The sequence below is a fragment of the Notamacropus eugenii genome, chromosome 2 (assembly GCF_028372415.1).
Source record: "Notamacropus eugenii isolate mMacEug1 chromosome 2, mMacEug1.pri_v2, whole genome shotgun sequence".
NCBI classification, from domain to species: domain Eukaryota; kingdom Metazoa; phylum Chordata; class Mammalia; order Diprotodontia; family Macropodidae; genus Notamacropus; species Notamacropus eugenii.
In genome coordinates, this window is record NC_092873.1 from 379,884,633 (window position 1) to 379,900,823 (window position 16,191).

The 16,191-nt window shown below is 41.0% G+C and overlaps 1 protein-coding gene across 9 annotated transcripts in view; it reads right to left on the bottom strand.

The window, feature by feature from the left end:
* Nucleotides 1–16,191, bottom strand: part of GON4L (gon-4 like) — a 92,802-nt gene that overhangs the window by 6,982 nt on the left and 69,629 nt on the right. For 8 of the 9 annotated variants that reach the window (XM_072637814.1, XM_072637813.1, XM_072637819.1 and 5 more), the window contains 13 exons: nucleotides 15,731–15,817; nucleotides 14,412–14,583; nucleotides 13,290–13,434; nucleotides 12,827–12,977; nucleotides 12,237–12,353; nucleotides 9,944–11,668; nucleotides 8,417–8,675; nucleotides 6,449–6,630; nucleotides 5,444–5,641; nucleotides 4,831–4,974; nucleotides 4,165–4,308; nucleotides 3,946–4,065; nucleotides 3,029–3,142 (listed from right to left, as the gene is read on the bottom strand). In XM_072637814.1, the coding sequence (XP_072493915.1) occupies nucleotides 3,029–3,142; nucleotides 3,946–4,065; nucleotides 4,165–4,308; nucleotides 4,831–4,974; nucleotides 5,444–5,641; nucleotides 6,449–6,630; nucleotides 8,417–8,675; nucleotides 9,944–11,668; nucleotides 12,237–12,353; nucleotides 12,827–12,977; nucleotides 13,290–13,434; nucleotides 14,412–14,583; nucleotides 15,731–15,817 (3,558 nt within the window). The remainder of the gene's footprint in view (nucleotides 1–3,028; nucleotides 3,143–3,945; nucleotides 4,066–4,164; nucleotides 4,309–4,830; nucleotides 4,975–5,443; nucleotides 5,642–6,448; nucleotides 6,631–8,416; nucleotides 8,676–9,943; nucleotides 11,669–12,236; nucleotides 12,354–12,826; nucleotides 12,978–13,289; nucleotides 13,435–14,411; nucleotides 14,584–15,730; nucleotides 15,818–16,191) is intronic. The other variant, XM_072637815.1, reaches the window with a different exon arrangement.

Here is a 16,191-nt window from a genome sequence, read left to right on the forward strand (position 1 = left end):
TAATTGGGAATAAGAATGACCAATGAGGTAATAAAACTCTCTTTTTGTAGATGACATGATGATATACTTGGAAAGTCCTAGTCAAATAAGTCAAATAAATGGTTGAAACAATATCAAAGTAGCAGGATATAAAATGAACTCATGTACATTTATATCATCAACATTTCTATACATCACCAATAAAATCTTGCAAGAAGGTATATACATACACACATATATACACATGCATACATAAAATTGGGACACCGATACACACTATCAGTAGAACTATGAACCGATGTGACCATTTTGGAAAGCAATCTGGAATTATGCCCCAGAAGTTATAAAACTGTACCCTCTGACCCAGTGACCTCATCAGGGGTAAAGGAAAAGAACCTACATGTTCTAAAATATTTATAGCACCTCTCTTTGTAGTGGCAAAGAACCGGAAATAGAGGGAATGTCCATCAATTGGGAACTGGCTACATAAGTTGTGGTATATGATGTGATAGTAAGAAATGATGAACAGGCTGATTTCAGGGAAACATGGGAAAACTTGCATGATGTGATGGAGTGAAATGAGTAGGACAGAGAATACCGTATACAGCAACAGCTTTTTGTTCAAAGATTAACTGTGAACAACTAAATTTTTCTCAGCCTTATAATACTCAAATCAACTGCAAAGGACCTATCCCCTTCCAGAGAAAGAATTGATAAACAGAAAGTATGCAGTGTATAGTTTTATATACAGAGACATTTTAGAACTTAAAATGTAACCAAAAAAAAATTAAAGTAAGAAAGAAAACCATACAGAAAAAAAAATCTGATTACAAGAACAAGTCTTGACCCAAAACAAGAGAGGTAAGAAAGCACTGGCCACCCACCCCATTCCAGCCTCCACCTCCCTTCTTTGTAGAGGAGTGGTGTCAGACTTTTTTATTATGTTAATTTTGCTGAACTTACAAAATTCTTTGTTATAAGAGGGGGTTCTCAGGGAGCGGGTGAGGAGGGTTGCATTAGTATGTGTGATATTAAAAAAAGATGGATATATATTTTTTAAATATATGAATGCATAAAGTTTAAACAGGGGTTGCAGGATTCTCTTTAAAAACCTGTAAGCTCCCTAAACCTTTTGCTATTCAGCCTCCATTCTTTCCCGCTTTGTGCCAATCTCTGAAGAGGTGTCTCTCCTTACAGGACAATATCTCTGCCTGTGTCCTTGATCTCATTTCATATTCCTGGCATCCTGTCCCCAAAACCATGTCATCTAATTTGAAAATTTCCCTATCTACTGCCTCCTTTTCTGCTGCTTACAAATATGTCTCCCCGATTCTTTAAAAAACTGTTTGATCTTCTTTTCCCTTTTACAGATAAGCTGCCCTGGGAGGTAGAAGGGAGAAAAAGAAATGCTTGTTAATTTTTGAATCTGCATCTCATCCATTTCTCGAACCCTTGCAACATGGCGTCAATCAACTCCAAGTACTGTAAGGTTTCCAAAACTCCAATGCCATATCTGACGATCTCTTCTAAATCCTCACTCTTCTTAACCTCAGTGCAGTATCTGACAATGGTAGAGAGATGGAAGATACTCTCTCTTCCCTCCCTCTTTCTTCCTTCCCTCCTTTCCTTTAATGTTCTCTTCAGGGCTCCTCCTTTAAGGTCTCCTGCCCTGTACAGGTGTGCTCCAAACAGTCCTAGTGTCTTCCCTTGTCTCACCACTCTAAAGAGTGACCTTAACAACTCCCAACTATCATGGCTATGCAAATACCTCCCACCCAATTTTATTTACATTGCCTTCCCTTCTCTCCTGAGCTCCATTTCTACACTCATTGTCCCACAGGTACCTCAAACTTACCATATTGAAAACACAACCCACTAAGTTTACTAATAAATCCTTCCTTCTTCCTAACTTACATATTTACGTTGAGGACACCAGCACGCTGTCATTTATCCAGCTTCACAGATCAAAGTCATCCTTAGCTCTTTCTGCTCTAAGCTCATGTTCAATTAGCTGCCATGACTTGTCATTTCTACTTCTATGAGATCTCTCAGAGCCATCTCCTTTTCTCCATTCACACTGATTCAGGCCCTTATTTTACCTGGACTGTATTACAGATGCCTTTTCTTTGTTTTCCACTGCCTCCAACTTCTACCTTCTACATTCCACGTTCCACTCACCTGTCAAATTGCTATTCCTAAAGCACATTTGGAGTATGTTCCCCTTCTCAAAAACTAAAGCGACTCCATTTTTCCTTTATAACAGGCATTTAAAGGACTGCACAATCTGACTCTTTACAAATTACTTTCATTCACATACACTAATGCTTGTATATCCCACATCTTACCATAAGCTGTTCCCCATGACTGGAACTTACTCTCCTTTCACCTCCATCTTATAGAATTCCTAGCTTCCTTCAAAGTTAAGTACAACCACTACATTTTACATGAGGATTCTCACAAGTTACCCAAGGACTTAATAAATGCTTGGTGAATGAAATAAAACTAAGAATTCTATTTATAATATATAATACATAATATATATATTCCTATTCATATTTGACTTACCATCTTTTGATGAAGTAAGCTATTGGGTAAACGAATGAAGGAAAAAGCATTTATTAAGTAACTACTATGTGCAAAGCACTGTGCTAAGAGACGGAGACACAAGGAGAAAAGCAAGGCAGTCCCTACTCTTGAAGGAGCTCGAAGTCTAACAGAGGGAGAAAACACTCAGAGCAGGTTTTAGCTGGAAGTCAGACAGAAAGGCACCAGGATTCTAAAGCAAATTAGATTTGTACAAGTAACTAACCAGTTCCAAATCCTGAGTAGTTTAAACAAGAGAAGAAGTCAGGAATTTATTTCAGATGTTATAAGCCCACAGACACTGCCATTAGTGCTGGAAGGGGACACTGGAGGCCATCTGGTTTTAGAGATGACAAAACTATCTGAAAGGCCCACAGTTAGGGGTGGAGGATGGGCTTCAGTCAGCCCTGAGCTCAGCTGTACCAGTAACCAACCCCCCCCCCACCCCCAACATGCCCCTACTTACCTTGCTGCTACAATGGCTGCAACCTCTCCTTCTGTTCTTCTTTAGCTTTGGGTCAGGATTGCCCTCATGGCAGGAACAGACACAATCCTTGGGGCCATCTGGCCATTCTGTCTCCTAGAAGACACATGGGTTCAGTTGGCAGCCAGGGCACCAGGCTGATCTAGGCAGAAAGATCCAGCTCTGGGGAGCACCCCAGAACTCAAGTACCATGCTGATCACACTGCCCTGCTCTAAGCTCTCACAGTACTCAGTTGCACACCAGATCAAAAACTATTATGATGAAATCTCAATATAAGAAAATAAAAAAGCCTGATCATATTCCCTATTTATTTCAGGCATCTATTAGTTGAATATAAATACTCTACAAACTTATAATAACATCCCAAAAAGGGTGTTGCACTGAGTTCACTGAAAGGCTATGTGACCTGTCTATTCATTTGCGGTTGTGTCTCTTTCTTCCCAAGACAAGACTTTGCACAAAGCAAATGCTCAATCAACTGACTGACAGATTCCCTCTGGCCTTATCCAACCAACCAGATTTCTCCCCATGAAATAGTAAAGGTTCTCAGAAGGCTAAAGGCAGTTACTGGCTGTTTCTTAGTTCCTCTTTTCTACTAGTAGAGGGAAGTTAGAACACAAGGAAAAGAGAGAACAGGGGATAATTTCTCTGAATGGTGGCCCACAAATTAAGAGCTAGAATGGACCCTGGAGCTCATCCAATTCAAGCCTCTCATGTCCTATTCAGATCTTCTGCGTTACCCCTACCCCAGCCTATGCTATCTCTATCTCTATCTCTTCTTATAAAGTACCAGAACTTCCTCCAAGTCTCCTCAGCAGTTAATCTGAAAGAAGGTAACACAGAACCACCAAACATTGGAGAAAGGGGGGAAAAAGAGAGACCATTACCCATGACCAACCTTATCATGGTTCTGGCCCCCCATCTCTTTTCTCCTCTTGTTTTTTGAGGCTGTGGACATCTTGGGGTGCTCCTCTTCCTCTTCCACATCTGGAAGAGCCACTTCTTCAAAGCCATCAAACTAAAGACAGACAGTGCCAACATCATCAGACTCTGTTGCTCCCATAGATTCTTTGCCCATCCTCAATCCTAAATCCCTCAGGAATCTCAGGATCTGTACCTCATACTCTTTCTCCTCGGTCCAATTAATCTCCTCGAAGTCACCCAGTCGACTAGCCACTGGTCGAAGATGATCAAAGAAGACAGAAAATTCATCCTGAAGATGGTCATGGCCCTTAAGCAGCTGCCACATCTGAGTCTTAAGCTTGAAAAGTTCAAGAGAAGGCTAAGCATAGCTTCCCACCTCTTCCAAACCAACCCTGTTGGCTTCAAAAATCTCAGAACCTTAAGAATTGAATAGGACTTCAGAGGTCATATACTCCAACCTTCTGTTCCATGTGGCAATCCTCTCTATACATCCCTGAGAAGTGGTCATGCAACCACAATATGATTGCTGCTTTTATTGCTGGAAATGTCTAACTTTCTATTGTCCTTTCTCTTTGCTCTTAAGAAACAGAGGAAAGATTCAAAATTATTCCCACTCAGTTCCTCCCAAACTGGTCTACCATCAGAAAGAAAACTGCTAACCAAGGATACTCCTCTAAGTAGACAAAACTAGTCCTTTCTGGACCTGGGAAGGCTGAGGGATTAAGACTCCTGGTCTGACAAGAAATTCTTGCCCTCTCCAATCCAGTTTTTCCCAGAAGCATCAAAAGCTCTAGGTTCCTTTTTCTCCTTCAGAAAGTCCATGGTTGGGATGGGAGAAGGTAGAACTGGGATGTATTACCTCACCGATCTCCTGTGGGAGACAGTCTGCACAGCCCTGCAGGACCTTGATGATCTTCTGATGGTGGGAAGGGTTTTCTGCAAAGCAAATCTCCAGTTGCCGAAGGAACTTTCTGCTCTTCTCAAAGGCCTGCTGCTCTTCAAACTGCCAGGAAAGGGAACCAGGAGAGGGTCACTCCCAAGGTTCTGATAATTCCCACCCTGCCCTTTAAGAGATCTAGAAATAAAAACCCCTGAGCTGAGGAAGCAGATGACAGTCTTCAAAGGCAGTTGTAAAAATTTATGCAAATCATGCTACAAGCTTTGGCACTGACCCCTCTTCCCATCACAGCTGTTTCACTTTGGATAACTGAGATGAGGATGATGGACTCCTGGAAATGGGTATATTTAGGCTGTACTTAGCGCGTAATGATGTGGTAAATGGAACTTAATAAATGTTTACTGATCAACTGTTGGAACTTCTGTGTATGTTCCTCCTTGGCAGGGAGGAAAGGCAGAAGATGAGATACCCCCTAACTCGGCTTTTAAATCTCCAATACGGAGGTCCAACTCTGCTCACCTCATTCCCCTCCACTCTGTGCTCATCACACCAGAGACAGAAGATATCTACTTACTAGCCCACAGGCCAAGGCTTGCTCTGGCAACAGAAATGCAGCAAAATCCTTCAGCAGCTGAGGCCAGTCATGGAGGAGAGTCTGCAGACTGTTATACAAATCCACAGCCGTCTGTCTCTGTGTGCTTGACTCAAACTCGTAAATGACACGAAGGAAGTCCTCATACTTGCCAGGGACGTGGCGCAGGGCCTCACGAACCTGAGGAAGAATATTTAGTTATCAGAACCCCGCATCCTGAGCCTGCAATGACTGGAAGAGAACAGAGAATAACTACTGGGAGAGGTCTGGAGGGGAACCCAGCGAGATATTACATGCATGGAACCTAATGATATCAGGGGCTACTTGAGTGTTCTAGAAACTGAAGGAAGAAAAGTTAAAACCCATAAAGGACTTTAAAACTGTCAATAAGGAAACACAGGAATATAATGAGGAAAACATTTCTTTTCCTTCACAAAGAAAACACTTTACACTAAATATGGGGCTAAACTACTTCATAAAAGGAATACAGACAAAAATACCACTTAAACTTTCAATCTCACATTGTTTGTCCCTCATTCCCGAAGATGATCATGACATCAGGGAGGTGACGCCATGATATTCAAGTGAACTGGATTTAAGTGAGAGAGGGCTGTGCAAAGTCACCAGCCTCACTTTCTCCTCTGGAGTCATCTGGATCCAGTGGCCAGACAGAGGTCAGGAAAATTGGAGATGGCCTAGGATGCAGTTCTCAGGAGTTTAATTTTAATAATCTAACCTTGAGGTATTACAGGGTAAAACCAATGGCCTGGGAATTTGAAATCAAGCTTCCCACTCCTGAATCTACCATGAACACCACTATAGATATGCCTATAGTCTTAAGGGGGCATGTCATAATTCCATTAGACTGCAAGTTCCTTGAAGGCAGGGACCTTCTTCTAGCTCTCTCCTTATTATCTAGACTCAGGACTTTGCACACAAGGAAGAAGTGGCATTGACTGGTTGACAGAAAAGTTGGCCTTTGCTCACTCTGGTCAGATAGGCCTGGGCAAATGCCAGGTCCTTTTGCTCCCTCAGGGGATCTCGTTCCAGGATGTCTTCATCATAGAGCAAGAGCAGCTTGGAGGTGTCTTTGCTGGCTCGGGTTCGGCCCCTCTTGCTCCGAGTACGATGACTACTCCGGGCTTTTCCAACAGCTTTGATGCTTTCTCCTAAAATAATGGATAAAAAGTTTTTTCTTCTGGTAATCCACACAATCCCAATTACCATTCCAAAATTGGATTAATCCATAACAGATGACAATGTTGTTGTTCAGTTGTGTCTGACTCTTTGTTGACCCCATTTAAGGTTTTCTTGGTAAAGATACTAAAGTAGTTTGCCATTTCCTTCTTCAGCTCATTTTACAGATAAGGAAATTTGAGGTAAATAATACTAAATGAGTTGCCCAGGGTCGCACAACTAGTAAGTGTCTGAAGTCATATTTGAATTCAGGAAGATGAGTCTTCCTCAATCCAGGCCCAGGGCTCAATCCACTGTCCCATCTAACACTTAGGAGAGATATAAAACAGATGACAAAGGTGACCAGTTAAATAAAGGTTATGAGGAAAAGTGATAAATCTTAAAACCTCCTTTGTCTAGTCAAACCAACTGTGACAGGAAGGGAAAGTAAAATATCTCCATCTCTATCTATGTAGATACCAACCAGCAAGGGCCTATTGCCTAAAGGATTTCAGAGAAACAGAATAAGGTTCAATCTCTCCTTTGCTGTGGGACCTCTGGTGCCTCTCTTTGTTTTCCAACAGTCAAATCAGTCAATAAACATTGATTAAGTATGTATTTAAGCAGGCATTATGCTAAATTCAAGGACTATAAAGAAAGGCAAAAAACACTCCCTATTCTCAAGAAATTCAGTTGATGGGGGGAGGGAAATATGCAAAGAATTATGTACAAACAAGCTACATACAGTCATCCCTTCCACATTATGACTTTCACTTTCAGTTTCAATATATGTGGGTCAGTAGAAGAATTTAAATGGGAATATTTAGGGAGTTTTGTGGAAGCCAAAGACAACATGTGAAGGCCAGCAGAAGACACAGAAAAAGCTTAGAAAGTCATAAATGCTTGAAATATATGTGTAGCGTTGTATAATATCAACATGTTTTATCTTTTAATACCATAAATATACACAATTTCTTCTTCTCTGGTACAAGGGGAGGGTCAAAAAATTTTACACAAGGTCACTGCATCCCTAATCCTTGAGATGTAGAAGGGATAACTGTACAAGTTAAGGTGGAAATAATCAACAGAAGGAAGGCACTAACATTAAGGGAGATTGGGAAAGGCTTCCTGTAGACTAAGGTAGGGTTTAGCTGGTACTTGAATGAAAGTAAAGATAAGAAGATACAGATTTCCAATATTGGAGGATAGCCAGTGAAAATGTCTTAGGTTTAGAGATGAAGAAGTATCTTGTTTGAGGAACAATGAGACCTGTGTCACTGGATCAGAGTACTGGAGTGGTATAAAAAGACTGGATAAGTAGGGGAGGGCAGGTTATGAAGGGCTTTAAATACCAAAGGATTTTAAATTTGATCCTAGAGGTGAAAGGGAATCAATGGTGTTTACTATGCAGGGGGAGTCACATGGTGAGACCTACACTTGAGGAAGACCATTTCTATAGCAGGTATACATATCTCAGCCTTAGATCTAAAAAAAATGGGGAGGAACTGGTATTTTAAAAAACAAAAAAAATGCTTGGCAAAGCCTAAGTAAATATAATTGATGAGATGATGAACCAACAAGTATATGCTGAATACATACTATGTACTAAATTCTAAGTCAAGTACTCTGAGGAACATAAAAGAGAACTAAAAAAATGTAAATATTAGTAGTATTTTTCTGGAAATCCTTGGAGCCCATTTGAAACTTAACCCTGACCCAGCTCTCTCTATTTTTTGTCCTATCATTGTCAAAGAACAGCAAACAGTCCGAAAACCTCACCTGAGGAAATCCTGCTGGTCTCCACTTCTGGGGTAACTTTAGGTGAAGTGAATGTGGAAGGCGGCTTTTCAACAGGATCTTCAGTTGTTTCATCCATCATTTCATCTTCCTTCTGTAGGTTTTCCATTCCCTCTGAAACCTCCTCTTCTTCTTCTTCTTCAGGCTCTGAGTTCTCTTCCTGGGAGTTCTCTTCCTCAGAATCCCCCTCCTGGCTCATGCGCCTCTCTGAAGCCAGCCAAGTTAACTTCTCCATGGTCTCCTACAAAACCATCCAGATAAATGAGGATACTTGGGAGTCAATTACACCAACTTTGCCAGTTTGCATTAAGAAGGGATGAAGTCATTCTCCGTACAATTGGATAAATATTTAAAGTAAAACCTAGTAGTAGCAAAATATTGGAAACAAACTGTGCCCAAGTGGATGAATTCTAGTATATGGATACGATGAACAGTCACTGAATGATGAGGAATAATGAAAAAGGAAAATGCATAGAAACCCGGAAAGAACTGTGTGAAATGATACAGTGAACAAAGCACAACAAAAAAAATAATAAAATTTGCAACCAGGTACATGAAAACAATTCTGAACAAATAAAAACAGTAACTTACAAAGCATGTACTTTTTTTCAAAAAAAATTAAACACTACTGAAGAATGATAGTATTATTGCCTGTGAGGCACAATTACTCTTTTATGTTCTTCTACTAATCTCTTTTAAGGAACTGTATATTGTGGAAGTTTCAACTATGCATATGCCAGCTTATATGACATGATGAAACAAGATAATCAAAAAAAATTTTCTTAAAGGAATGACAGTACGGAAAAAAAGCTTAAATATCAGGAAATGATTCCCTATCTGAGTTAAGAAATGAAGAATAAAAGATGGGTAAGGTTACGGCCAACTTTCCTGAATGGCAGAGAAGAGGGAAGCTAACATCGGAAAGATGCCTCTATGCTGATATGTTTAATACTTAGAACATCATCTCCTTCAGGGAGCTTTGTGGGTTGATCCATAACTGTCCCTCCTTTTTCCATCACTAACTTCCAACTAACTCCATTCATTCACACTCCTTCATAAAACTGTACATATAATTAATACTCAATTTTCTGGATGTGGATCATCCACAGAAAATGTACAATCCTTCTGCCCGTTTCTCTAGGAATCATTCAGTATGTTCACAGGGCAAGTCTAGTCACTTTAATACTATTCTAAGTGAAACATAGGTAGAAAGGTAAATTTGCTAAAAATATACACACTACATTCCAAAGACCAATATAAATGATTTATTTTAAGGTTATCTGTACTATTGCCTCCTCATAGATGCCCTCTTTTCCTTGAAGATACACTGCAGACACCATCTTCTGGGTGTAGCTTTTCTGAATCTTTCCAATTGCTAGTGCCTTACCTCCCAAACTACTCAATCCTACCACTTCCCATACACCATAGCATAGAGTAACTGAAATGTGATTACCTATTAAATATATCTGAGTCTTCAACTACTCCAGAGTGGGTATCCTAAATACTTACCTGAAGCTCAGGAACTGAGAGCACAGATTCTTCAGAAGCTGATGACATCTCCTCATCTTCCTCATCTTGTGTGAAATCATCAAAATCTTCTTCCTCTTCTTCTTCCGGCCCATCCTTCTCACCCCCTGTTTCTGGGCCAGCAGGGGTCCCCACTGACTGGCCATCAATACTGGATGAATCTTCGGGCTTCCCTAGGGGACTACTAAGGGCAGCAGGGTTAGTAGGAGAGGAAATATTCTTGGGAGACCCTTTGCTCACCTCTCCTCTCGTGCTCCCTTCCCCCTGAGTCTCATGGGGAACTGAAGATATCTCTGCCGTCTCACCTCTCTCCTCCTCCTGTAAAACAGCCTCTTTCTTTACCTCTTGGGTACTATTTGCCCCCTCACCTGCAGGACCTGTATCCAGCTCCACAGAGACCTCTTCTTTGATTTCACCACAGACATTCTGCTCAGGGGACTTGTTCCAGGGCAGTTTGACTTCTTCCCCAGGGTCTTCTGGCTCTACTTTAACAATTTCCACCAAATCCCCTGGGAGAAAAGTTATAGTTTCCCAGGAGGTCTGAGGCAGTGGTTCTAGGACTTCCCTCCCTTCCATTGTCTTTACAACAGTCCAGCTATGGGCATTACCCTCAATTGGATCTTCCGGGCTGGTGGTCTTGCCTGGTGTGGGAGGCACAGGACTGTGTTCCTCTTTGGGTGAGAGAGCTGAGCAGAGAGCAGATAATTCTTGTGGTTCCAATTTGGGCTCCATTGCTGCAAAGGTACTTTTTCCTTCAGCCGGAGGACAAGGAATGTCTGATTTCACCTGTGTATTATCCTCCGAGGTGGGTGGCACAGGGAGACTCACAGGGTTACCAGAGACGATTAAGGGTGGTATAGAAGAAGCTACAAGAGGCTGGTTCAGTGGGCAGGGAAAGGAGGTGGGGCTAACTAAGAGAGTTGTTATGGGGATAGTCTGAGGGTTCTGAGCTACAGCTGCACCAAGAGGCTGGATCATATTACAGCCATTGCTAAGGCTCACAACCTTTACAGTGGTAGCAGGGACAGTGAGGATGACTGGTGCAGGGCGAAGGATGGGAGCAGCTTTTAACAGTGGGGAGGCCTTGGTCCGCTCTCTCTTTCGGGCTCCACGCTTTGTTCCTGTCTTACGTGGCTTAGAGGTGACAAGTGCTGGCAGCATGACCTTAGGTTGGAAAGCTGCTGGGGCAGGAGAGAGCAAGGTTTGGGACATAGTTTGGGGAAGGCAAGTTCCATTCTCAGGAGTGACAGATGGCAAAGCCATGGGAAGTTCAAATCCATCACCCCCAGTGACACCTAGAGGAGGAGGTCCAGGCACTGACTGTAAGACAGTGGCTGGTTGGATCAGTCGGGGGATCCGGACCACCACTTTGCTTGGAGGAGCTTCGGACTGGGTTAATCTAGTTGGAGTTCTCCCAGTACTGGAGCCAGGCTGGAGAGAAGGGCTGGGACAGATAAGGAGGGGATTCAGGACTGATGACCTCCTCTGGCGCCAAGCCCTCCTACAAAACCGTTTAGCAAGTGGTTTTAGTGTTAATACTACACCCTTGGGCAGCAGGAGGGGATATCGATTCTCATTCCTTAACTCCAAGCTGCCTTTGTCAAGTCCTGTTTCAGAGCCGGGCTCTGCTGTTTCAGATACATTTCCTGACTCCCCAGCATCATTAGCTAAGTGCTGCAGCTCCTCCTGGATGGATGGTAAACTGGCCTACAAGGAAGATAAGCACTGTGGTTATTTTTTTACCTGGGTCAAAGAGAAAGAAGAATGTCATTTGATAGCTATTTCTATGGGACTTCTAAGCCTCTATCTTTTGATTTTACATCATCTAGATTTTCTCTTGTGTCTCTTCCCCTCATCACTTGTAGAAAATATTCTCTGATAGCAAAGAATTTTTGTAAAAAAAGAGGAAGAGAAAAAAAATTCAACGAAACAAATTAATACACTGAAAAAAATTTCATGTTACATGTAATACTTCCTATCTTTGGACCTGACCTTTTCCAACACAAGAGATTCTCACCTAATTAAGAAATTCAAGGTGGATGAGAATATTTCTTAAGCTTTCTTAATAGTCCAATTTTATAACTGCTGTCTTGCAGGGTTGAACTAGACCAGGGGTGGGGAACCTGTGGCTTTCTAGGTCCATGGATGCAGCCTTCTGACTGAGTCCAAGTTTTATAGAACAAATCCTTTTATTCATTATTAAGTCTCTTGCAGCGAGTATTCCATATCTCTGGTTCTCTGTAGGTATTTCTAGAAGGAACAATAAGGACTGTACCTTTAACCAGAATGGGAGATGGCGTTCCTCCCTCTCCACAGGCGGCTTCCACTGATCAGGTGGAAGCTCCTCACAGCACTTAAACAATATGGGCAACCGCTTTGTCTTCTTATAATACTGAGAACAAAGAATAAACACCAGGGATAATTCTCTTGTTATAAGTCCAGGTTGGGAGGGGAGAAGAGGGAAGAGAGAAATACATGGGAAATCAAGGTTATTTTCTTTTCCTGTGGATGTAAGTAGACAGAGGATTCACACACATGTCAAGTTGGGTATTTCTGCACTTCAGGCTGAATTAATGCTTCAGTTAGCATGATCCCCCCCTTGTTCCAATGTCCTGTTTCTTTCTCCTCTACACAGCTGGGGAGAGGGGAGGGAAGGGGAAGTAATAGAGGAAATGAAGATGAAGCTTAAGTCCTGCTCAACTCTCCAAGGGGAAGTGCAATAACAAGGTAAAGAGTCACTGCCCCTCACCCTGAACACTCCCTGTACACGTGTGTACCTACAAAGGGAGAGAGAGGGGTCCATGATGGCAAAGGTTAATACAATGCTTCAAAACAAGAGAGTTTGAATTAGAAGGGGCAGCTCACTTTGATGATATTGTCAGGAGCCCTGTTGATGTTGAGGTTCTTGATTCTCACTGTCAGCTGGTGAGCAGATTTGGCAGTCAGGAGATATTCACTGATTAGAGGCTTTGGAAGCTCGGTCCCTTCAAAATGTTTCAGCCCCAGAGCTAATAAACTGAAAAAGATGCACAGACTCAAAAACAGGTTTTGCCCCTTCTCCTTTTAAATAATTTTCCAAATTCCCCAAACTCATTTCCTGCCCCACTCCAGTTCTATGATCTCCTTTCTCTCTGTCCCCAGCCATTAATGGTTGATGATGACAGCTCTGTCCAGCCAGGTCTTCTGTACTCATTTCTCTTTTTGATGTCTGCCTTAATTGTTTCTTTTCTATCTGCTTCATTAAATTGGCAGCCCCTAAAGAATTGGGAATATGACTCTTCCTCATTGTGCTTTTTATTTTTCTTCTTTCCTGATATTGAATACATACTTATCCTCTGCTTTGGTGAAGAATATCTTGTCCCTGGGATTCTTTGCCTTCAAGGAACATATTGGTAGCAGCTCTGGATACATGAAGACCTTGCTAGTAGCCAGAATCCAGGCCACTTGCTTTGGCAGACAAGGAAATTCACTGGCTGTAAGAAAAATCTATGGTTCAGAGTAATCTGGAACTACATGGCATAGATCGTTAGTACATTCTCTGTGCATTTAGATAAAGCTGCCAATAAATCTTATTTAAAACATTCTTTGAGATTTTCTATTGCTTTCACTGTCAACTCAAGTCCCATAACCCTACAGCATATTTTTTTCACACATCTACTTGAATCAAATCAGATCTAAATTTTTTTGTGAACAGCAAAGCAAATCAAGTTCCCCACTTCGCAAAATAAAATCTACTGAATCCATGTGAACTGGAAGCAAAATTGTATTTCTACTTTCCAGAACTACTGAATCAAAACAAAATTACCAAGTCCTAGAGTTGAACTTGCCCTCAAATGGAATTCACTTGATTTAAATCCCTCAAAAGAGTCAGTACCAGGAATGAAGAGCTCTGGGCTCTAGCCCTGGTTGCACCACTACTAGAGTTCTGTGAACCAAAGGCAGTTACTGTCACCAGTTTATCATATGCAAAATGAAAATTCCATATACCTTACTTACCCCACAGGAATTTTGTGAGAATTGGCTGCTTTGACAATTTAAATACTATAAAATTCTATAAAAATTCAAGGGGTCCTTATCAAATATGAGTTCAAATAAACTGAATGGATTATAGAAAATATGACAATTTTTAAAAATTTCCATAAATCTACACACTACCTATCTACCACAGCTACATTTTTCTCTGAGTTAGTTCTCTTGTTTCATCTCACTTTTGTTCATACATAGTTCTACTCCTGACACTGACATTTCTCCCTATATAATATCTACCATCCACTTTCCTCCTGGACTAAAACATTGTGTATAGTCCTAGAGAAAGGAAAAGGAGAAGGAGGGAATAGTCAAAAGCTTATCCTGTTTTCTTCCCCACTCTAGTCACAGGTGTTAACTCTCCTTAGAGGACCAAGACCATCATGCATCTATTGGACATTAATGTGAGCACTCTATCCCTTACCACTCTTCTTGACATTTTTTCGAGGGCTCCAGTCAATGTGGATGTGTGAGTGAAAGTCTTCAATGAGCTGCATCGCACCCTTCAGGTTACACGGCTGGAACATGGTCTGAAACTTGGGGTTGAACTGATGGTGAAGGACGACGGAACTTTGAGCAAAAGTCCCCAGCTCCCTCTGGGAAAAAATGGACATGAAAATGATCTGTGTTCCAAACATACAGATTAGACCCTGGTGAATTCTTTCAACAAGGAAAGGCTACAAGGTGGAGACAGATACACATCTCACTGATGTTTACAAAATAAAGTCTGTATATAGTCTCTTTCAGAAAGACTTCCTTAATTAACCTCACCTCATTCTTTTTTCACTTTTAATGAGAGGACTAAAAATATATGTACGGTTTGTACTATACTTATTTTCATTTACATGTTCCATAAAAATGTTCATCTTCAAAACTATCCCCTTTGCTTCTTTGCACAGTGAGGAACTATGGATGTTGAACACTGAATATAACGTAAGATGCAGTTGATGTGTTTGTTATTTTTGCTTAACTTTACTTTTTCTCCCCCTGTTTTATAAATTCTTGGTTATAAGGAACATCTCCCTAGGGGAGGGGGAAGAAAGAGGTATATATTTGGAAATAAAGATATAAAAACAAAAACAACATAACATTTTTTAGAAAAATGTTTTCTTCCTGAGTGTGTTCTTTCTTCCTAAACAGACCATAGGATGTTTCCTAGCAGAGATTGTGTTTTCTATTACATGGGTCCTCAATAAATATTAACCAAAAAGGAAGAGACAAGGCTAGCCAATTCTATTACACAAGATGCCTACATCCCAAAATATAGCACACATCATCAAGGCCCTGCCACTAACCTCAGGAACATTTTTCCTAGTGACAAATTATAGGATTTGATGCTCTGCTCCTTTCTCCAACTTAACTATTCACATCATATCATTTTTTACTTTGTACAAAATAAAGATAGTACACTATATAAATCACTGCTGACATGCTTGGCAAATGACCAATTAGCTCTTATAACTAAGAAAATATGGCATATAGTAAAAACAGAAAAAAAATTAGAGTAGACCTACATGCAACAGAGGAACAAATGAATATGAGGTGGTAGGCCTAAAGGAAACAGGCTACATATATTATCTATACTTTCATAAGGAAAACAGTGAAGATAAAAATCGAGAAGGATTGGTCAATACATGTGAAAGAATCAATATAAATTATGAGGGATGAATAATTTTGAAAATCCTATTTGCCAAGATGATTTCACACTCTAGCTTTCAGACTCTAGGGACAGACAAGTCTTACAAGAAACATTTTGGTGGTATTGGCTTCCGAACTGAGGCTGGGGTTGGCGCTGGACAAGAGGTGAATCTGAGTCAGGAGCTGAACATGCTAGGAAGGAGAAAAAGAAAGAAAATGCATTGGTGATATGTAGGGTGCTGCCATTTTAGGAACCTAGGAAAACTTTACCAGTATATCTGTAATTTTGACTAAAGTGTTTTTCCTCCTAAAGGCCTATGAGAACAGTGACCAGCTTTAACTTTCTGTCTTGACTGAGACCTACCAGAAAAGCACCCCTTAATCAGAATGACAGGACCAGAAGTAATGAGTATCAGCTATAATATGAGGAATTCACATCAGCCATAAGGAAGAACTACATCTGTCCTATGTGAGTTGTTAGACTCTGGAAAGCATTACAGAAGGATATTTGGAATCTTGTATCCATGAAGATGGGCAGTTAGGTAGTGCACTGGATATAGTCTGAT